Consider the following 21,984-nt stretch of genomic DNA (forward strand, 5'->3'; position numbering starts at 1 on the left):
CGAAGGCCATCCCACTGTCCCGGGGGAACGTCAGAGCAGGGCAGTGGCTGGCAGAGCTGGAAGGGCGGATGGCCGCTCCCAGGGGGTCAGTAAACACAGCGAGGGCCAGCAAACACCTCACGGTGGCGGGCTGCCTTTGGAAGTCACATTGCTTTCCTGGGGCTTCTGCACCAAAACCCTCCAGGCTGGGGGCTTGAAACATGGAAGTGTATTTTCTCCCTGTCCTGGAGACCGGGAATCCAGGACCAAGGCATTAGCGGGGCCGGGTTCCCTCTGGGGTGCTAGGAGACAATCCTGCTCTGCCACTTCCAGTGTCAGGGGCTCCAGGCATCCCTTGGCTGGTGGCCACATCCTTCCAACCTCGGTTCTGTCTTCACACAACGTTACCCCCGGTGTGAGTCTTTGTGTCCTGTCCTCTTACAAGGATGCCAGTCATTGGAGTTGGGGCCCACCCTACCCCAATATGGCCTTGCCTTAACTCAGTCTTGTCTTAGAAGACCCTACTCCAAACAAGGTCACATTCTGAGGTTCCAAGTAGATGAGTTTTTGGGGGGGGGGGGCTAGGTCACTGTTCAACCCACTGCACAGTGCTGGTGCCCACTCATGGTTTTTCAGATGCGTGTTCATAGAGATGTTGCCTGGTTTTCCAACAGAGGGCCTGGGAACAGACACCCCAGGAACAAGGGGAGTGACGAACACTCGGGCCTTGGTTCCTGCATTCCCTGTGATGGACCAGAACTCTTTGGAGAAGTGGCCAACTTCAGGGCTTAGGCAGGGAGGTAACAAGTCAGGCCTGTAGCATCTTGTCTGGAAAGGAAGGAAATAGTCGAAGAACCCTGGGGACATGGCTCAGAGACCAGATGCCAACATCAGGGGCCCCGCTAAAGGAATCGGAGGTGGTTTCAGGCACAAAGTAAGAATGGATGGTGTGACCCAAGGAGTAGAGTAGGGATCCCTGAGTGAGTAAACATGTGACAAGGAGAAGGCCCTCTGGACAGCAGGGAGCCCACTAATGGCACCAGTGTGGAAGGATTAGTGAACCCCCACCACAATCACAGCAACTAAGTCAAGCAAGAAACACCAATGGGCAGTAAAACCAGTGGGTGAGAGCTGGGCCAGGAGTGGGCTTTATATCTCAAGTTGTCTCTGGAAGATACTTCTTTCCACAAAGAGGGGATATCGCTTTGCAGGAAGATACGACTGGGACCCACTAGTCCCAGTGACCCCACCCAGGAGGCAACAGGTTATCCATATGTTCCAGCTGGTAGGAGCCCCCAAGAACACAGCCTGGCTTCATGGATTCCCTTCCCTGAATCCTCCACCCATGGGGAAGCGTGGACAGATGTACAAATGACTGGTACTTCTGTAGTGCTGAGGCCGCAGAAGTCTAGGAGAGGCTGACAAACAGGATGTGTGGTCTGGGTTGGGTAATGCTGAGACCGTTAGCAAACCTGGGGCAGGGGTCTCTAGCCACCCTCTCTCCTTTTGTCTAAGTTTGACATTATTTCAAAATACAAAGTAAAGTAAAATAAATCACAACATCTAAAAGCCCATCCCCCTTTTCAACTCCTCCCTAAGGCCAGCTTTGGACACGGGACATGGGACAGAGACTGTAAAAGCAAAGATCTGAATATCCAGCTTTGCCAAGATGGAGCCATGTATGGTGGGATCTGGGGCCGAGGTAGGACTGAGCTAAAGGGCAAGAGGGTACATATCAAACTGTGGGAAATTCAGAACAGAAAGCTCAGCTCAGGTACAGAAGCACCAAAAGCAAACTGTGGAAGCCACAGCTGTCATCTGTGCCTACCCTCCCTGAATACCCACTCACCCAGTTTTTTGGGTATCCATCCATACTTCAATCCACCTGTCAATTTATCCATCCATCCATCCATCCATCCATCCATCCATCCATCCGTGCCTCCATCCACCAACCACCCATCCAGTCATCTATGTATCCACCCACCCACCTCTCCGCCCATCCATCCATCCACCCACCCATCCATCCGTCTGTCCATCCATCCGTCCATCCATCCGTCCGTCTGTCTATCCATCCACCCATCCGTCCATCCACCCATCCATCCGTCCGTCCGTCTGTCCATCCATCCACCCGTCCATCCGTCCGTTCATCCGTCCATCCACCCATCCATCCGTCCGTCTGTCTGTCCATCCATCCACCCATCTGTCCGTCTTTCCATCCACCCATCCATCTGTCCGTCCACCCATCCATCCACCCATCCATCCGTCCATCCATCCATCCACCCATCCATCCGTCCGTCCTTCTGTCCATCTATCCACCCATCCATCCGTCTGTCCGTCCATCCATCCACCCACCCATCCATCTGTCCGTCCGTCCATCCACCCATCCATCCATCCATCCGTCTATCCACCCACCCATCCATCCATCCGTCCATCCATCCATCCATCCATCCATCCATCCATCCATCCGTCTGTGCATCCATCCACCAACCACCCATCCAAGTCATCTATGTATCCACCTACCCACCCACCCCTCCGCTCGTCCGTCCACCCACCCATCCATCTGTCCGTCCATCCATCCACCCATCCATCCACTCATCCATCTCTCCATCCATTGATTTATTCAGCTACAGGCCATCAAACTGATAAGAGGCTTTGCCAAGAGTTCACAGCCAGATAGGCCTGAATGGTTTCCTCATTTCTTTCTCTCCCTGCCCCCCCCCCCAGTGAATTTGTCTTTTACATTTTGACCTGAGCCCTTAAACGCTCAGTGCAGCCGGGACCGATTTGCAAAGTGAAGGTCAGGTTGGCTCAACCTCATCTATAGGAGGTCTCGCCAAGAACAATTCCTGACTTACCTACTCGAAATTGATTGGGGAATAATTGGCCTCCTGACTTCAATAAGGCTCATGTGCTGATTCAGGTTTGATGATATAATTACAGGAGAAGCTGGGCTGCGGCGTGCCCTGGACAATCAGCGTGAGGCTGGGACTGAGGTTGGGCGTGGGGAGGGAATGGGTCTGTGCGGACAGGTAGGGGGCTGTTGAGAGGGGTTATAGGCAGGGCGTAGGGGAGAGGACACACAGAGTCGCATGGTCAGTGCCACCGTGACTTCAAGGGACATCTGAGTCCAGATGGGCCCCGGGCGTGCCTGAGTCATTTGTCAAGGGCAGCGAGGCCAGGCCAGAGCTTGGAGCGCACGGTGCAGCCCCTTGTGTGTGGGTTTAGCCCAGAAGGAGCCTTGGCTCCAAGTGCTGGATGTGGCCGTCCCCCTGTTTTCAGCCTCACACGTAATCCTTACATTTGTATCATGCTTCACGATCTTTAAAGGACTCACATTTTTTCCCCTCTAGCAGATGAGTAGGCTGAGAATTTAAGTGATTTGTCCAAGGTCAATGAATCAATCAACAGAGCTATTATTGAGCTCCATCAGAGAGCATGGTGCTGAGTGCCATGGGAGAGGCCCCGTGGAGGGAGACTCAAGCCTGGCTGAGCTCGGCCGGAGGCTGGATCTGAATGCAGACACAAGCACGTGTGTGTACACACATGCGTGCACGCTGGCATGCTCGGCTGTATGCATGCAACATACACAGGCATGTATGTGCACACACATACACATGTGTATGCATTTAGGCGCACATGCCTCCCTGCTTAGCCATCCACACGCAGCACACACACCGTGCGCACACACAGATTCCAGCTGCCAGCCAAGCGCAGTGCTTTGCCTTGGGAGTGGTGATGGCACCATGAAGAGTTACCGAAAGCAGAAGTAAGATCCGTGGGTTACGGGAGCTTTGGGAGAGAGGCCGACCTACACGGGCCCCGAATCCTGCCCTTGGTAGCTCTTAAGGGACCCAGGGGTCCAGACCCTACCTGCACCTCCTCCATCCCGGGTCAACACCACCACCACGCCCAGGAGAGGGCCCTTAGACGGAGCGTCCTGGGCAGGGAAGAAGCACGGCGGGCCCGGTGGGACTTGCAGCTGTGTTTCCCCCTTCGCAGCTGGAATTGAAATAATCACACGCGACCAAGCTAAACAACAATGGTCATTAGAGACGTGCTCAAGCGCTGGCGTCTGTTGGAGAGTCCGGGATGACAATTTCCTAAGTTAATTGCCCCAGGGCCTCCGGCTCCACCGGCACCGGGAAGCGGCGGGCGTGGGCTCTGGGGCTGAAGCAGACTCGGGCGTGACTGCGGGCTCCCCGCTGCCCGAGAGGCGCAGGTGACCGGACTTTGCTGTCTTCTTCACCCCATTACGAGGCTTTGGCTGCTCCCTGTGCCTCTGGGAGGAGCGCCTCCCCCACGTCCCGGCTTCGATGGCAGCATGCGCAGGTCTAGGTGCCTTGGTGAGACGGTGAGAGGCTCAGCACGTTGGGCAGAGAACCTGAGGGAGCGCCCCGCGGGGATCCCCCGCCTGCTTGGCCAGACCCACGCGCCACCCTCCCTGGCCAGTCAGCTTCCCGCGTTGATCCAGCTCCTTCGTGAGTGACGCGCGTCTCGGAGCTCCCCGAGCTCCCCTGGAGGGTGGGACGAAAGGCCGTCTCCGAGAGCCGGGAGGTGTGCGCTGCGCTTACCCAGCAGAGACCACTGGGCACTGGGATTCACGTTCTCTGGGAGAGTGTCCCCCTCCCGAGTCCCCTGCTGCTGGGGTGAGTGGCCTGCCTCGGGGTCTGGCTGGGACTTGAGCACGCGTGGAGAGAGGGGTGGTTTTGGAATCAGGCTGTGTCTATCCTGGGCTCTGCCCCGTACGGGACTACAGGGGACCTGGACGGGTCCTCCCTACACAGTGAAGACAACAGAGTCTACGTATGAGCTTCCCGGAGCCACCAGGAAGCTTCCTGCCTCCTCCTTTGCCTGGGGGCTCCCGGGACGTGGCTCCAACCTCGGTCCCCGTGTCTCTGTGTGTCCTAGTCCCCCTTCTAGTCTCCACCCCACGGGACTGAGGACCCACCCTAAGTCCCCCGGGGATGGAGTCCTTAGTTCATGACACCTACAAAATCTGTGCTTCCAAATAAGGTCACATTCAGAGTCCAGGGAGTGAGCACTCGGGTGTGTCTGCGCTGCTATCCGGGCCTGCTAGTGGAGTGGGTCTCCCTGAGATTATTACCACACGGTGAGCAATACCGTGGGTCGCGGGCCCCCACGGCACCTGCGCTGGCCAGCACCCGGGGGCGGGCCATCACCCTCTGCGCAAGGACTCACCTGGCCAGCGCTGACCCCGCCAGGCCTGCTCTGAAGCTCATTGGACACCATGACGGCGAAGAGGTCTATGGTTTGGGGTGAAAACAGTCGTGTTCACTACACACTGTTTGTATTGCTTTTGGACTTCGGAGTTTCCGTGCTTCGGCGGGCGCCGGCTGCGGCGGCGGTCCGGCTAGAGGAACAGCAGGCTCTGTGCTGTCTGTTTGCTTGGTTCTGCCCAGTCTGGCCAAGCTGCCACCCACACATTGGGATTTGAGCTGGGGAGGCAGCTGGTGACCTTTAGCGTCTCAGAGGAGACGCGGTGCACGGCAGTCACCTCACACCACGGCAAGAAGGGGCTGGGTCCCCACGGTCCCTGCGCTGCTGGTACAGATGGTGCAAATTGTCTACAGAGAGCTCTCGCTCCGCAGGGTGGGCAGGGTGAGGCTGTGCTGGTCCAGCCCGGCCTCTACCGCAGACAAGCCCTCCCACAAGGACTCGGCCCCCTGACCCCACGGAACCCAGTCTTCACTGCTGTGTCAGCCTCTCGGGCTGTTGTGACCAAGCCCTGCGTGCTGGGGGCTGGAAGCAACGTTGGCCTGTCACAGTCTGGAGGCCGGAAGTCTGGGATCCAGGTGTGGACGGGCCGGGCTCCCTACGGCGTCTGGGGGATGATCCTGCCCACCTCTTCCACTCCCGGGGTCCTGGGAGTCACGCTGTCCTCCCTCTGTCTCGTGCGGCTTCCTGCCCTCTGTGTGCATCTCGGGTGTCTGCTCCTGTTCTTATAGGTCCCCCAACACCCTGGGCTGGAGGCCTCCCTGCCCCGTGCGACCTCATCTCTGTGTACAAATGAGGTCACGTTCTGGGGCTCCAGGGTGGGGACTCCAGTCCGTCTCTTAGGGGCCCCCAACGGGTTGACAGTGCTGCTCTCCTCACATGTCCCTGCCCCCCCCAGCCACACCCCCCTGTGCCCTTGAGCCTCAGAGCTTCCTGGTAGCTCCGTCCCAGCAACTTGGTATCCCCAGCGTGGGTATGAAGACTGGGGGGAGCTTGAGCAGCCGACAGGACACCCCCAGGCCCCACACCTGTGCCTCCCACAGGCACAGGGCCCAGCGACAACCACAAGTCGCGCTGTGCTCCCGCTGAGGGGTGGCTCTGGAGAAGTCACCTCGTCCTGCAGCCGCGGTCTTCCATCGGGAAGCAGAGATGGCATCCGACTCCCCACCCACGGGGCCTCTGCGAAGAGCAGAGGGAGGCAGGGACACTGTAGTCCCAGGGCGTGGGGCCCCGCGGGGAGGGCAGGTGCTTCTGTGCATTTGAATCTGCCCTTCCCAGAGCAGGTTCTCGGAGGACAGAGGACGGGTGACCTGGAGGGAGGGCATGTGGGAGGTGCGAGCCCTAAGAGGCAGTCCAGGTACGACAGGATTTGGCAGGTCCCCTCCACCACCGGGGGCGTGCGCACAGGGACACAGTGGCCAGTTGTGGGAGGAGTGCAGCGGCCTGTGTGTAAGGAAAGGGAGTGTGTGCACACGCCAGCAGCAGAGGGAGTCGGGTGTGTAAGAGGGTGTGTTCGTATGTGCGTGTACTTGTGTTTGCCCGTGTGTGTGCACACGCCTGCAGCAGAGGGAGGCAGGAGGTATGGACGCACATCACGCTGTCCAGGCTGGACTGCTTCCCTGCCCTTGAGAATCTGTGCTAAGGAAGGACACAGGAAGTGGCCGAAGGGACCTGACAGGTGCCCTTGCCACCCTCATAACTTAAAAATGGTTTCCGAGAAAGCCTGGCAGGAACGGCGTACCTGTCATCCCCCGCGGCCGGGACACGTGGGTCCCCTGAGGATGGGGCTGAAGGGGGGCCTGTGCCGTGGGAGCGGGGGGCCCAGAAAAGCTCAGAAATCGCCTGTGAAACCCCCTCAGCCTCCCTTCCTGCAGCGGGACCCCTGCTGTCGCCTCGGGAAGAGGGCTTCGCGGCCCCCGTTTGGTCTGACCGGGCTAGAGAGGCAGGGATCCAGACCTCCGAGAGAGGGACAGACAGAGACAGGGACGGCCAGACAGGGAGGAAGCGGGGGAGAAACGATGCGCGTGCTCCTCTCCCACAGCGCCGTCCGTGGTCCCAGGGAGAAGGAGACATACCCGGTGGGGCAGCCAGGAGGCAGGGATGAGACCCCCAGCATCCTGACCTGGGCTTGGAGGGTGAGGAAGGCAGCGAACAGCTTTTGCGGATTCCCATTCTAGAACCCAAGTCTCTAATGGTCCGCCGATCTCCTTGCCCAGGGTCCCCGAGCTGGCGCTGGCCTCCATTGCCCCCAGGGGACCTCCCATGCCTGTGCCCCAGGGGCTTCTCCTGCACACCACCCGTTTCTTCCTGGTCACAAACGTTTCTTCACCGTCCTCCAGGGATGACGTGGTTACGGACCTGGCCGAGCACTGTGTGGCCTGGGAGAGACGTTGGATCCGGGTCCGTCACAGCCCGGGGCACAGGGGGTGACTGGGAGTGAGCACTGGGGCTGCCGCGGCTCCAGAAAGTGGGCTGTGTGAGGAGCCTGGGGGCAGCGAGCTCTGCCTCGGTGCTGGGAACTGTGGGAGCTGAAGGAAAGGGCCCCACCCCAAGCCACGTGTGCCACAGTCCTCACGGCTCTGCATGTTCTGCCTGGGGTCTGCTCCCCAGTTTCACCCAGGATCCAGCCTGTCATCCGAAGACAGATGGGTGAGCAGACCGAATGGTGACGCTTTAGCCAAGAGGACAGGATGCAGTGGAGATGAAAGCAAGGGAAGAAGCATCCCTGCCCTCTGCAAAGCGTGTATCCCTTTCTAGAATGATAAGAGTGGGTCACTGGGCACGGACACACAGCCAGCCCTGGCCAGGAGCCGGGTGCACAGGTGACTGGAGACACAGGGCCTGAGGGGCTTGAAGGGGGGCCTGGCGACTGGACGGGACCTCACCGACCCCCCTTCCTAGTGCCACCAGACCCCCTCCCATGCCATGTGCCTGCCATCCCCCTGCGTGGTGCTAGCAGTGCCCACAGTGAGACAAGGCAGGTTAGCCAGGAAGGCCACTGAGCAGACTCCAGGGCTCAGTGCATGGAGGACTCTGTCACAGACACATGAGGAGGGTAAAGCCAAGGGTGTCTTGAAGGGAGGGGTTGAACAGGCAGGAAGAGGAGAAGGGAGCGGGGAAGAGGAGGAAGAACACTGGCATGGGGGGTGAGGAAGGAACAGGCTTGCTTGTGCTTGGAGGCGCAGTTACCCCAGGGGAAGCCCCCCGCAGACGGGGTGGGGGCAGCCAGTGGGAGGTTCCAGCAGGAGAAGATGCTGTCGGGTTAGAGATGGTAACCCTGGCTCTGAGGGTAGGTGGGATGGCCTGGGGGAGCCCAGGACAATCACCGTGAGCCCATATTTCCCCTCCTACAAAGCTGGGAAGGCTGTGGTCCATGTAGCACATAGTCGGTGCTAAGCTAATAGGATTATTATGTTGCAGAGTGTAAATCAGACACATAAGCAGAGCCTAATAGAGCTTCTGCATGGAGTCCTCTGGGGGCGGGGGCGCTAGCCTCTCGCGGTCCCTTGCTTCTCAGCAACACCACTTGCATCAGGACCCAAGGTTCTCTTGCTTTTTTGAATCATTCAGCCAATAAGAAGTGATCTTGACTTCCCACGCCTTCCCACACACCACACCCCGTTACAGTGTCACCTGAAAGATTTATTCTTACAAGGAGTTTGCCTCTCAAAGACATCTATAAAACCAGGACCAAAATGGCAAACTCAAGGCACGAGACAACAGCAGGAGCACTGGGAGGAGGGAGACTTCAGTGGGGCCCACAAAGACCTCATCAGGCCCCTGTGGCTCCTTGGCCATGTGGCCCTTGTTCTGGCCCCCAGACAGGTCCTCCTCAGGGGTCCCTCCTGCTTGTCCCTTCCCTCCTCTGAAGAGTCTAGCTGGGGCCTATCACAAACCTCCTTCTTTGATAGAATCATGCATCGTTGCTGCTGGAAAGACCCCCCACACTGATCCATCCAAAGGTTTTCACGGTTCTTTTTAGGGAAATCTTGTATACCTGGCATGGAGAAGAGGTTGAAGTAGGGCAGCACAGTTAAGGTTGGAGAGGGGACCCCAGACTGCCCTCGAGTCTCCCACGGCTCCTGAAAGCACAGTGTCCAGGTTCAGGAGGATGGTTGGAGGACCACTAATGCAGACTGAATTATCCATTACGTGGGTGGGGACACCAGGACCCAGAGAGGGAACCGCAGCTTCCCGGGGCCCATCCCATGGGAATTAGCAGGAATCGATTCTGTTTTCCTCAAAATTACCTAGACCTATGTGCATTATCCATAGACATGATTTATGTATAAGATGTTAGTATCTGTGTAAGCCTCCATTGTAAAGAGACAATCTAGTCTCTTTACTCTATTAACCACCTTGAATTTTAAAGCTCGCACCCGATCATACCAATGCCTGGTGATTCTTTTGTCATCTCTTTTCTTCTGTCATCTCTTTCCTCCTGGATTTTGTTCTTTGTTGCTGTCCCCTGGTGTGCCCGGTAAACTTCGGTTCAATGCTGGACATTGTGGATGAAAAGCTATAGACAGAATCTAATGAGGACACCTGAGTGGCTCAGTCAGTTAAGCATCTGCCTTTGGCTTGGGTCATGATTCCAGGCTCCTGGGATCGAGTCCCGTATCAGGCCCCCTGCTCAGCAGAGAGTCTGCTTCTCCCTTTCCCTCTCTTCTTGCCCCCTGCTTACACTCTGTCTCTCTCTCTCAAATGAATAAATAAAATCTTTTTTTTTTTTATAGAGGTAGCACAAATCAAAAGGATGGTGTTTCATAACACATGAAAATTGTTTGAAATTTAAATGTCAGTGGCCCCAGGCAGGGTCTTACTGGGACGTGACTGCACCCATTTCTTTTTCTGGATCTGTGGCAGGTTCAGAGGTGCAGCGGCAGAGGTGAGTGGTTGTGGTGTAGACCCTATGGGCCTCCAAGCCTAAATTCTGACCCCTGGCCCTTCACAGGGAACGTCTGCCGATTCCTGCCCCAGAAGCTGCTCCTCAGCCAACTAGGTTGGGAGCATGAGAACTGGAAAGCGGGTTTCCGTCGTTCTGGAAGCCCCATCCTCCTCGGAAGTCTTCAGCCCCCGTTTCTGTCTGCAGCCTGCACACGCCTCCTTGACTCCAAACGGCTGTCCTCTCGGGGGTGGGAGAACAGCACCTGTTCTGTTCTCCAAACTCACAGGGGGCTCTTGGCTTCTGGTCCCGCAGGCTGAGCTTGGATGTTCTGTTGGTTCTTGCTTGTCTCTCTTTGATGGGGCCTGAGTCTTGGGCCCTGAAAGGCTGACTTGCCAACATGGCTTCGGATGTCGTAAGGACCACACGCCAAAGCCAAAGGCTGATGTTACCCCGCCGGCCTCCATCATCCACCACACCACCCCTCCCCTGCGCCTCCCACTCCTCAGGCACTCCTCCCTCCTCTCCTGACCTGGTCCTGGAGCCACCACTGCCCAGACCTGCCATGTCTTGCCCTTCTCAGCTGACCCTCCAGGTGGCCCTGCCTTGGAGCTGGGGGTGAGGACAGCTGTGATTCTCATCAAAGGCCCCTCCCAGTGGGATAAGGGGGATCAGACAACTGTCCGAGGGCAAAGAGAGGGCCACACAGGGCCTGTGGGTCGGAGAGGGAATATTGGGCCTGTTAAATGTGTCTATTTGCCTGTTTATTGTTTTTAATAGAATGGCAGCTAGCGGCATAAAAACAGTGGTTGCTGTTGGGATCAAGGATATTCCCCACCAGGAAGCTTTTAAAAAGGGCTCAGAGCACCCCTGTGGGAAGCTGCTAGGCACTCCCACGTTTCCCTTTCTCTGCCATGCTCCCCACCCCATCAGAATTGCCTCGCAGTTTCCCCAAACTCGAGGGCTTTGCAGGGATTGTAGTGGAAGGCAGGGATTGGCCTCCGCCTCCTGCTGGCTCCGTCCAACCATCAGTGAACTTTGAGGGCAGAGTTGACCGCCAGCTGAGCCCCCGGGCTGTTTGCAGGCTGCACAGTGCTCTGAAGAGACCAGGCTGGACCCTCCCCTCTGCCCCTCAGACTTGGTCAGTCCAGAAATTGGACTGGGAGCTTGCCCGGTCTCTGGAAGGTGGCTGTTGATGGGTTTCCATAGCTCCATCGGTGAGCGATGCATGAGCAATGCAGTGGTGAGCTCCAGCTCTGGGCGTGCAGAGAGCAGCGGCCAGCACGGGGCCCCAGTCCAGATACCAGCAGTGGGGAGAGACTTGGTGGGGGCTGGAGGAATAGCCAGCTCTGCACGTTGGGGACACCCAGCTCGGAGCCCAGGACCAGTGCTCCGGGATGCTCTGGGGGACCTCGTCATCGACATGCGCCATGGACAGCCCTTCTCTGACCTCTGACCACCGAGGCAGGTCTTGTCCAAGTCATGGCCAGGCAACAAGGAGCAGCTGCCCCAGATCCAGGTCTCCTAAGTGGAGTTTCTTCTCTCCACTCCATAACTGTCTGCTGAGGGGTGCGGGGGCAGCAGGTGGATGATGCCCTGGGGGAACCGAGGACAGCAGGCCCTCAGGACAGGGGACAGGGGTCGTTCCTCCCCTGAGCCTGCGTGCCACCGAGCTCTGTGGAGAGCGAGCTCTGCCGGGGTTTAGACGAGCACGTGCTGCAGGGGGAGAGTGCCTGCGTTGGACTGTCCGGGCTGTGCTGGGTCACACCAGCTCCATGAAACTGGCTTCTCGGACGGACAGTTCTCAAACTCGTGCATCAGGAGTCTTGAGCAGGGAGCTAAGCTTCCAAGGACAGCACAGAACTCCTGCTTTGGACACTGCGAAGGGTTCCCAGGCAAGGCCACGGCCTGCGTCCATCAAAGCTCCTGTAGGCAGGTGCATTCATTCTGCTCCAGCCGCCTCTACAAGAAAACCTGGTCTGCCCCACTTCCTCCCACGTGTCAGAACTGGGTTCCCACAGGGAGACCCTCAGACCGTGGCTCAAGTGTGAGAAGCCGCTCGGGACTCGGCAGCACAGGAAGTGGGCTGTGGCACCTGGTGATGTCTGACACTCTGAGCTCTTGGGACCTGAAGCCACCAGGCCATCCTGCCATGAGGCCCCCTTGGCGGTCTCCTGTGACCTTCGTCCACGGAGCTCCTTCTCTTTGCCTGGAGGACTGTCCCCTCCCCTCTTCACAGAGAGTGTCAGTTAGCTGTGGGCCCAGCAATGACAGCACGTAACAAACAGCCCCAGACCTCAGGGTGAGCGCCTGCGGAAGGACACCCTCGGGGTGGCCGTCTGTCTGTCAGCTCAGAGGGGCCGGCCGCCGTTCCACCATTGAGGCTGTCCGCCCTGCTCCCGCATTTGGCCTGGGTCTCGTCTCCTGTGACCCCAAAAGTCCAAAGGAGCCAGGGGCCCGACGTGCTCAGGGCCAACCTCTGCCCGCACACCACCTATGTAGCAGGAGTCTCTGCCCTCGGCGCACCCACGGGGCACTGGGTCCTGACTGGGAGTGCGACGGCCTCACTGGCACATCCTCTTCGGGACAGGAACATCCAGGTCACGTGGCGAGGACACTCGGAGAGGGAGGCGGCCGGGCTGGAGGGGTGCTGCACCGTTCGCTTGCGGCGTGGCCCATTCACCATCGTGCGGGCTAAACACGGACTCCTCACTGGTGGTGGGCGCCGGCGCTGCCGGTGAGTAGTCCAGCCGCTGACTCGTGGGACCAGAGCCCTGGCCACGGCGCCCATGCCCACGGACCATGCTGCTGCCAGAGCCGAAGCCCCTCTGCCGGCCGGAATTGCTGGCTGAGGGGCACCACGGGGTGTCCCTCCCCTGCCCCTGACGTCTCCTTAGCCCGGAGTGAGGCTGGCTCCGTGCACACTCGTTCCTCGCCTGCCGTCCTTTGTTGAAACCTCCCAGTGCTCTTGGGAGTTAAGTGAAAGAAGTGGGTCATTTCCATATCGGCTACTGAGCTCCAAGCTGAGCAACGGCAGCGTCTGTTCTTGAATGAGATGAGCAATAAAGTCAGTGTGTGTGCCGCGTGTGCACGCATGTGTGTGTGCAAATGTGTGTGCTTGTGTGACCTGTGTGCACGCATGTGTGTGCATGATGTGCTTTGTCTGACCTCTGTGTGTGCATCTGTGTGTGCCCACGTGTGCGTGCATGCAAATGTGTGACCGTGTGTGCATGCGTGTGTGCATGTGTGTGCATCTGTGACCATGTGTGCATGTGCACATGTGTGCCCCTATGTGCACGCATGTGTGCAAATGTGTGCATTCGTGCGTGTGCCCACGTTGCGTGGGTGTGTGGTTGTGCCTGTGTGTGCGTGGGTGTGTGGTGGCTTATGTGCGTGTGTGTGCACGTGTGCCCCTCTGTGCGTGCCTGTGCACGGAAGGGAACAGCAAACAGAGCAAGAGAGAGGTAGAGGCAGAGGCGAGGAGGGAGCCCCAGGGCTCAGGCTTTTTCACAGCTCCTGAAGTCGAGCATCTCCTCTCTGAGGGGTTGGGTTTCCAGCCAGGACCCGCCTTTCTGCTCAGAAATGACGCTGCCTGTGAATGAGCAGGTCTGAGCCGGCCTCTGGGGTGTTCCAGGCCCAAAGCGGGAGGCATGTTTCCGGGGCCTCCATTCGACCACCTGGTTGCTGCTGCCTGTGAATGTGAGTCCAAGGGACCAGATGGACGGGGTCTGGCCTCTGTGAGTAACCCCCTCTCCTAGCCGTCAGATTCGGCTCAGAAATGCAGACCCCACATGCACCCTCTTCCACGAGGGTTGACTGTGTGTGGTCCCGCGGAGGGAGAGGCCCTGAGACAAGGCGGGGGTGGCAGGGCCACGGAGGGCCAGACCTCTCTGTCCCCAGCCACCCCAGCCCCATCTCTGCCAGGCAGGCACAGCAGCGACCACTGGAATTCTCGGGGACCTCTGGGGCAGAGGCCCCCAACTCATTCCTGAAGGGACAGAGAGCAGATATTTAGGCGTCCGGGCCCCACGACTGAGCCCTTCCCTGGTAGCCCTCAAGCAGCCTCAGACGTTCCACGTGCCCATAAAGCGTCCGTTACAGAGTCGGGGGTGGGGCGCTGCCTTTGGCCTTCAGGCCGCAGTCTCGGGAGCTCCCGGGCCTTCCGACTCAGTGTGGTGTTGGCGACCCCAGGGACGGAGAGACACAAACCTCAGTCCCAGTGGCATCCGTCCGAGAAGGCTCGTGTGTGTGCAGGAGCGGAAGCAGGTCTCCCGAGGCCCGTCCTCACGGCCGCATGGAGAAGACGCCCGCCGGCGCAGAGGCCTACTGTGCGCAGGTCCTGCTGCTAACGATGTTCCCTCGGCCTCCAAATAAATTCTCCTGGGATCTTATTTGCAGAGAAGTCAAGTGAGACAAGGCAAGTGTGCAAGTCCCCCGGGTCCGCCGGGGGCCGAGTCCCACAGCCTCGGGCTTGAGACAACAGGAGTTGATTCTTGCCAGCTTCTGGAGGACTGAAGCCAGAAGTGAGACGCCCGCAGGGCCACACCGACTCCGAAGGTTCTAGGAGAGGGTCCTGTGGCTGCTGGCGGCCCCGGGCTCATGGCCACGCGCCTCCAGCCCCTGCGTCACCGCCACATGGATTTCTTCCACGTTTCTCTGGGCCCACCGCAGGCTTTTATCAGGGACGGCCATTGCCCTGACCACCCACTCCGTATCCGAGGCCGTTTCATTTCAAGGTGCTTAGGTAATTAATTAAACCGCTGAAGACCCTATTTCCAAATCAGGTCCTATTCTGAGGTGGGGCAGGTGGACGTAATTTGGGGTGGGGGGAAGACCAGGTCACTTGCCCGGGGTCTGGGCTCCCAGGATCTGGCGCCCGCTGTCTCGGAGCTGGCCGAAGTCTGCTGGGTGGGGGACGGTGGCTTGGCAGAGTTGAAGGAGGGCGACGAGCCTCCGTGACTCTGACCGACCCCCATAGCTCCTGGGCCCCTGCAGAGCATGTCAGCTGAGGAGCGTGAGGTCCGAGGGCTGGCCTCGCAGCGCACCGGGAGCCGGTGGGCTCAGCACCAGAGTCGCCGCCTTCCACACTTGTGGAGGCCAGAGGAGGCCAGCAGAGCCGGGCCACGTGCCTCCGACGGCTCCCGGGAAGGATGGTCCGGCCCCTCTCCCGGCGTCCGGTGGCTCCTGGGCTCTGACAGCGCAACTCCGCTCTTGTCCCTGTGGGCCTGTGTGTCTCCAAATCTGCCCCTTTTATGAGGACTCCGGTCATGCAGGGTTGGGGCCGCCGACCCGGTACGAGCTCCTCTTAACTAGTCACGTCTGCAGCAACCCCGTTTCCGGAAATTCCAAGTCAGTGGGTTAGGACTTACGCGTGGGAGTTTTGGGGAGACACAGCTCAACCCATAAAACGACGACAACACCACTGGTGTGGGTGGAGCTTCCCAAACTCTGCACGGGCCCCTGTGCATTTGCTCGGGGTCTGGACCTGGCTGCTGGGCAATCTTTTGGGCCCCCAGCTCCCACTGTCTCCCCACCAGGCTCTGTAATGCAGGGAAGTCTCCACTGAGGTTGTTCTCGTCAGAGGAATTTGCTCCTGGATGTGGCTGACCTGTGGGTAGGACAGCTTTAGTGAGCATAATGCTGGCGGAGCGAGCCCAACTTCAGGTCCCTTTCGGAGCCCCTTTCGGAGTGAGGTGTGCGTGCTGACCCCCACACTCTCTCCAGATCGTAGCAGCACGGCCACTGGCCGTCCCCCCAGGGTGGAAGGACCACTGCTCTCCAGTGGACCGGGCACGACCCCAGCTCAAGGCATGGCCCCAGGGCAGGCCTGCTTGCGTTTGAGTCACGGCTTTCCTGGGTCTTCACTGCTTTTCTTAGCAGGAAAGGGTTATCCTTGCTCAAAGAAACCACCTTGAGCCCAGGTCCTGGGAAATCAGTGTCTTGTCTGATGAGAGGGTCTTGGACTAATAACGGACTCATGGTGGGGGCCTTGTGCCCCAGGGCGTCCGCTCCACCTCTGGTTGGGCTGGAGGTACGACCACCCTTGGTCTCTCCTGGACCCTGCCCCCTCACCTCGTCCCGGTGCAGATTTCAATCCTGTTTCTACGCTGTAGTAAACCAAAACTGAGCGCAACAGCTCAATTCCGAGTCATTAGAGTGAATCTTTGAACCTGAAGGTCGTCTCGGGGACCGCCCAGCTTGCGCCGCGCAGCTTTGAAAAAGTCCCCTAACCTCCCTGGGGAAATGGGGAGCGTCTCTGCTTGAGATTGCGGCGAGCATTACAGACGACTTTGCCAAAGGCAGTGCGGGACACCTGCCACCCCTCCCATGTGCCTGACTCCCTTCTGGGGGCTGACTCAGTCCTGGGCCCTCCGCCGGCCGCACCTCGCCACCAAGGAGGAGGTGGCTGGAGGGGGAACGGGGCGTGATGGGCAGGGGCTGCGTTCCAGCTCTGGGGCCACAGGGGCTGTGGTCCGGACATTTCTGACCCACTGCCCACACGCTCCACGGGGATGGCATCGCGGCACGTTGGTCTGGATGGTTTGCGATGGGGACCGTCTCCTCGTGTCATTCACGCGTTCTTTTTGTTAGTGAATGACGTTTGGGGCCAGGTCACTCCTTCTTATGGGGTTGTCCTGTGCACAGGAAGACAGAGCCGGCGTCTTCAGCTTCTATCCCCTCGATGCCAGGAGGACCTCTTCCTCCCTGTGTGACCACCAGAGGTGTCTCAGATAGGGCCATGGGTCGCCGGCTGAGGACACTCTGACGTGAGTCCTTGGGGGGATGCCTCGAGGACTCAGCTTCGCCTTCCCCATGTTACCCTGAGGTGCTCGCACGGCTCCTTCCAGGCTGGGGCTCTCTTCTCTGTTCAGGGGAGCCCTGCCCTAAGCCAGAGAGCGTCCCAGTGGGAGGCATCTTGCTCTCACGGGGTCCTGGCCCCGGGCCCCCCATCCCCCACTGCATGGAACACCCAGCAGGGTCCCTCAGGAAACGACACGCTCCTTCGTCTCCCCCGCCCCAGAAGCTACCCTGTTTCTCTGAGAACACCCTGGTCGGGGAAGACATGTTTTTCCTCAGCAGCTCCCTGTCCAAGGAGGTGGCCCAGTGACTCAGAACAAGCCCCGGCCTCAGAGGGCATCCTTCTCCGGAGAGCGGGGCCGGACTGCCCGGCGTCGTGCAGCACACGCGGCAAGCTTCCCGCCTTCCCCCGGCCGTTGGTCAGAGACGGGCCGCGAGCCCGCGTTCTGCAGCCTTTGTGGGGAAGGAATATCGTTTTCACCGTGTGATTGGTTCTTTGGGAACCCACTGTGCCCTCTCACCCCTCAAGCCCCTGAAGACAGACATCCTTGGACCCCCCGGTCACCGACCTTGGTTCCCAGGGTGCAGGCACACGAGCTCCCCGCTCCGCGCGATGAGCTGCTGAGGTTCCTCTGCCTCGGCACGTCCCAGCGCCATCGCTCCTGCCGTCGTCCCAGCGCGCCAGCCCAGTGCACCACGCACACGCCCCGGGCACTAGGCGAGAAGGCTCTCGGCGGGTTGGTTTTGCATGGACAGTGGCCCGCGTTCGATTCGGCTTCCTTTCATGAGAAAGTCATCCAGCCCCAGAGATGGATTACCAGCTCCCATCAATCTCCAGGACCTGATCTTATTACCAACCCCCACAAATATAACCATAAAAGCCCTATTGATTGATGCAGAGTTTGCTAATCCATCTGTCCCCATCCATTATTCCAGGTATAATTTTTCATTATCTGGATGGCAGCTGATTCCTCGCACATTAGTATACAGTGGCAATTACCAGGAGCCGAGAGAGCCCCTAAATTAGCAGGAGCGGCAACACCTGTCAGGAAGGGGAAGTAAGAACCCCCCCACGGCGTGCGGTGCACTCTGGGACCATGACTGAACCACAGAGAATTTGAAGACGGATTTGGTACTGACCTTGTCAATGGAGAGGAGAAGTTTGTGTTTTCTGCCCTTTCCTGGGTGTACCTTCCCTCCAGTGACATCATTGTTCATCGGCCACAGCCTGCCTGACAGCTGGCAGAGACACTGTTCAAGCACTGCCTTGCCCGGGGTCAGTAGGGTTTGTGGGACAGATGTTCCCACCTGCACTGTGTCATGTCCACAGGGGACCCAACCTGAGGGAACACTGTTGAAGGTGTGAGTGTTCGGAGAAGTTAGTGAGGAGGCAGAGATCGGGGGAGGATAACCTACTAAGAACCCTGCTATTTGCACGGGGCAGGGAGAGCCAGTGGCTGGACACACCAGTTCTGAGATCTGCACATTCTTGTGCTTTTGCAAAATGCAGCTCCTTTTCAACCTTTATGGAGAAAATTGAAAGACATGTGGCTGAAATACTTCTGAGGGTCCTTAGAGGGACTAAACTGATAAAATTCTCCCTGGAGTTTGGTTTGCAAAAATCAAGAATTCTGTCTCATTGGATTCTCGAGGAAACGGTCACACAAAGTAACCTTTTCTGAAGCCAGGCTCACGTGGACAAAGCCAGCAGGACGGAGCTGCCCGTTGCTGACTGTGACTGTCCGGCTTGCCACGGTAGAGGCAGTGGCTGTCCTTGAAATCCCCTTGGCAGTGGCCGGTGACATTCTCAGAACTCAGGAAACCTTTAATGATGGAGAGGGAAGGTTCTAGTCTTCAGAACCAAAGGCCTTGAGTTTGAATCCCAGTTTTAATAGATCTTTCAAAATAGATACATATTCTATTTCATGTATAAGGCAAACACTCAGCTATTCACCTAAATTAGTGGCCAGCACACTGCAGCCTGGGAGTCACATCTGGCTGAGTCTGTTTTTATAAATAAAGTTTTATTGGCACATAGCCACGCCCATTTCCCCCCCATATTATCCGTGGCTGTTCTTGCCCCATAATGGCCGGATTGGGACGTGGCGACAGAGACCACACTGCTCACAAAGCCTCAAATATTTACTCTCTGGCCCTTTGTGGCAAGGTTCGCCCACCCGGCATCACACCAAGACTTGAGGGATATTCGCAGATGAAGAAAGGACTCTTGGCCCTCGGGGAGGACTGAATAACGGGCAGATGATTGGAAGAGGACGCCGCTTCTCACCTGCGGTTCTGTCCTCTGCTTAGTAGCCGACCTCCCCGAGACAGGAAGCCAGGAGTCATCCTTACGGGTTTTCTGTCTTCCAACCTGCTTCTTACAAGTGTTGCTCTTGCCACATGTCCAAAGGCCTGATCCTTGTCCCACCGTCGTGAGCATGGGGTCTGTGAGATCTTCTTGTAACTGTGGAGCTCCCATGCGTGAGCCCAGGGGCCCGTCAGCACTCGGGGGCCAGGCGCTGCAGCAGAAGGCTGTTTGCTTGCCCTGCAAGTCAAATACGGGAGGGGTCCTGGGGTGTCCGCCTCTGGCAAGTCTGCCGACCAGGAGGCAGCCACAGACGGGGTAGCTGGGCATCCGATGCTGGGTTTTCTCGGAGGCTCAGAGCAAAGAATTGCCTTGGGTCCTGGCTCTGCCGGACGACGGTGGGAAAGTCGCTTTACTCCTCAGCCCAGGCTCCTCGTCGGTCAGGCAGGTGCGAAAGTGCAGGATGATGATGGTGGTTTCGACGGGTCACAGGGAAGCTTGGCAAGGTGCCCGGCACAAAGAAGTCCTTCTGGAACACATAGCCCGTGACCTTGCCTGGTTATTAACCCGGCTCTCGTTGCTTCCACAATTCAACGTGGTGACTTCTATAGCTGAGGATTCACACCAAAGGCAGGAGAAGGGCCTCCAGGATAAGGCAAACCTTAGGACTATATTGTTATGTTTCTCGCTGTTCCGCTGGTTTTTCTTTTCTCCTTTTCAGGTATAAATGTGATCGGCCACAGAGCGACAGTCAGAAGGGGCTGTGTTAGAGGGTGTGCAGGGCTGGGCAGGTATGCAGGGGACGAGGCCCCTTTCTTGGGCCAGAACCGGCAGTAGATGCTGTCGTTTAATAAAAGGGGGGAGGCTAGATCGCTTCTCAGGCTTTGGCTGAGATCAAGTGAAGAAACGGGCCCTAGGGAAGCTGAGCTGCCGAGCTCATCGAAGCTGAGAGCGTCTGCATGCAGTAGGTGCTCCGTACCGGCTCTGAGTCGGGGCATGAAGGAACACCTGAAGGGCTCTCCGGCACATCCGTGTCTTCTCCTGTCTTCCTGGCGGTGCTTATCCTGTGGGCTCAGGATGGGAATCCCTCACGACCAACAGAAATAGCCCTGAAGACGGGCACACAGGAAGAGAAAGCTTGTGTTCTGGCCATGCCAACTTTGAATCATGTATTAGCAATTTCCCCACGAGGATCGTACTCAGTGGAGAGGTAACATCTGTTTGCGAGACTGTGTCCTTGGGAGACCACCAGGAAAATCGCACATTTCGAAATCCTCCCCGGCGGGCCGCGGGCACCCGTCTCATTCTCACCCAGGGACCCGCCGGGCTCCTCGGGAGTGACAGGTGCGTCTCTGCCGGGGGCTCTGGGAGTGGCGAGAGGCAAGTGCTTACAGCTTCCAGGTGTGAGGACACGGGGAAATTAGCCCTTTGGTGAGACAGGGTGCTGCCCGCTGCAGGGCTCTGCGCAGCCCTCCCCCACCCCCGGGAACCTTATGGCCCAGCTCCTCAGGTAGGAAGCGTTCTTCCTGGTCGGAGGGGGCTTTTACGGACCCGCGGCGTCTGCCCGGCATGTCCCCAGTGAGTGTCCGTGCTCCAGGAAGGATGTGACGGGTGCGTGGTCAGGGGGAACGTAGCCTGGTGGAAGACCAGAGCCGGGAGCCTCACCTCCCACCCCTGCCTCTGTGCTTAGTGGAAGGTGGTGCAGGGGTGGGGTCAGAGGGACAGAGTAGGAGAGAATCCCGGGCCTCTGCTATCCCTGTGTGGGGGTCCCAGATGGCTCTCAGACGGGGCTCAGGCCGCCCTGCTTCTGTCCCTGAGTTGCCCCCGCCAGGGCACCCCTGAACGCTCCGTCCCCATGCACACACACAGCAGACACAGGCCAGCGAGGCTAGACTGCGGGTCCCTTTCTAGGCTTTTGAGAAGCATCAGCTTCGAGGCCCGGACCGTTGATTCCTGGAACCGCAACAGGCAGCGAGCCGCGTGGAGAGGACTCTGGAAAGAGGAAGCGTTCCTCCAGGGAGCCCCTGCCAGGAGGTCAACGCTTGTCCACCCTCTCCTTCCTCCCCAACAAATCCTGGGCTGCCTTGGCCCCTCTTGGGTCAGGCCAAACCTGCTCCCACTTAAAGGCCTAGTGCTCGGAACGGAGAACTCACCCAGGGGGGAGCAGGCGGAGGAAGGGTGACAGGTCCTGGGGGCGGGCCTCAGCCGGAGCTTGCCTGGGCCAGTGAGGGGCTTGGCAGGTGCAGGACAGGACACAGCTGCCCGTGGGCTGGGTGACAGCTGGGGAACTAGGAGATGCCAGGGCCGGGGCCTCCCTGCCTGGACTCCAGGGGACCCAGCTCCTGCCGGCCCCTGCCGTGGGCAAGGAGAGACCGGAGCGCGCAGGAGCCGGCCCCGCCCTTCCTGAGTTCCTGTGTCTCGTGCCCGGGTCTCATGGCTGCTCCCCTTCCTCTTTTCCAGGTCTGGCTGTCCATCAGATTATCACCATCACTGTCTCCCTCATCATGGTCATAGCTGCTCTGATTACAACTCTTGTCTTAAAAAACTGGTAAGGCTCCTCGGCCCCTCTGGTCTGGACACGGGGCTGTGGGGGTCCCCCGGGAAGTGTGCACAGAGCGTTTCCTACTTCTCAGACGCGGTCCTGCCTCGCATCCCAGGGCGTTGTTTCCCTCATCTGGGCCAGAGAATCGGGGGCAGCTCGTGGCCTTGCCGCAGCGCGCTCGCCTTCAGCCCCGGGGCAGCTCGACCGGCCGTAGGCGCCACCCTGCCCGACACAGGCCTT

The 21,984-nt window shown here is 58.7% G+C and overlaps 1 protein-coding gene across 1 annotated transcript in view; it reads left to right on the forward strand.

Moving 5' to 3' along the window:
* AJAP1 (adherens junctions associated protein 1) overlaps positions 1 to 21,984 on the forward strand; it is a 102,940-nt gene that overhangs the window by 76,842 nt on the left and 4,114 nt on the right. Inside the window, exon 3 of the mRNA XM_004768703.2 lies at positions 21,663 to 21,750. Within this exon, the coding sequence (XP_004768760.1) occupies positions 21,663 to 21,750 (88 nt within the window). The remainder of the gene's footprint in view (positions 1 to 21,662; positions 21,751 to 21,984) is intronic.

Source organism: Mustela putorius, unplaced genomic scaffold (assembly GCF_011764305.1).
Source record: "Mustela putorius furo isolate JIRA1106 unplaced genomic scaffold, ASM1176430v1.1 tig00003853_pilon_pilon_pilon, whole genome shotgun sequence".
Classification (NCBI taxonomy): Eukaryota; Metazoa; Chordata; class Mammalia; order Carnivora; family Mustelidae; genus Mustela; species Mustela putorius.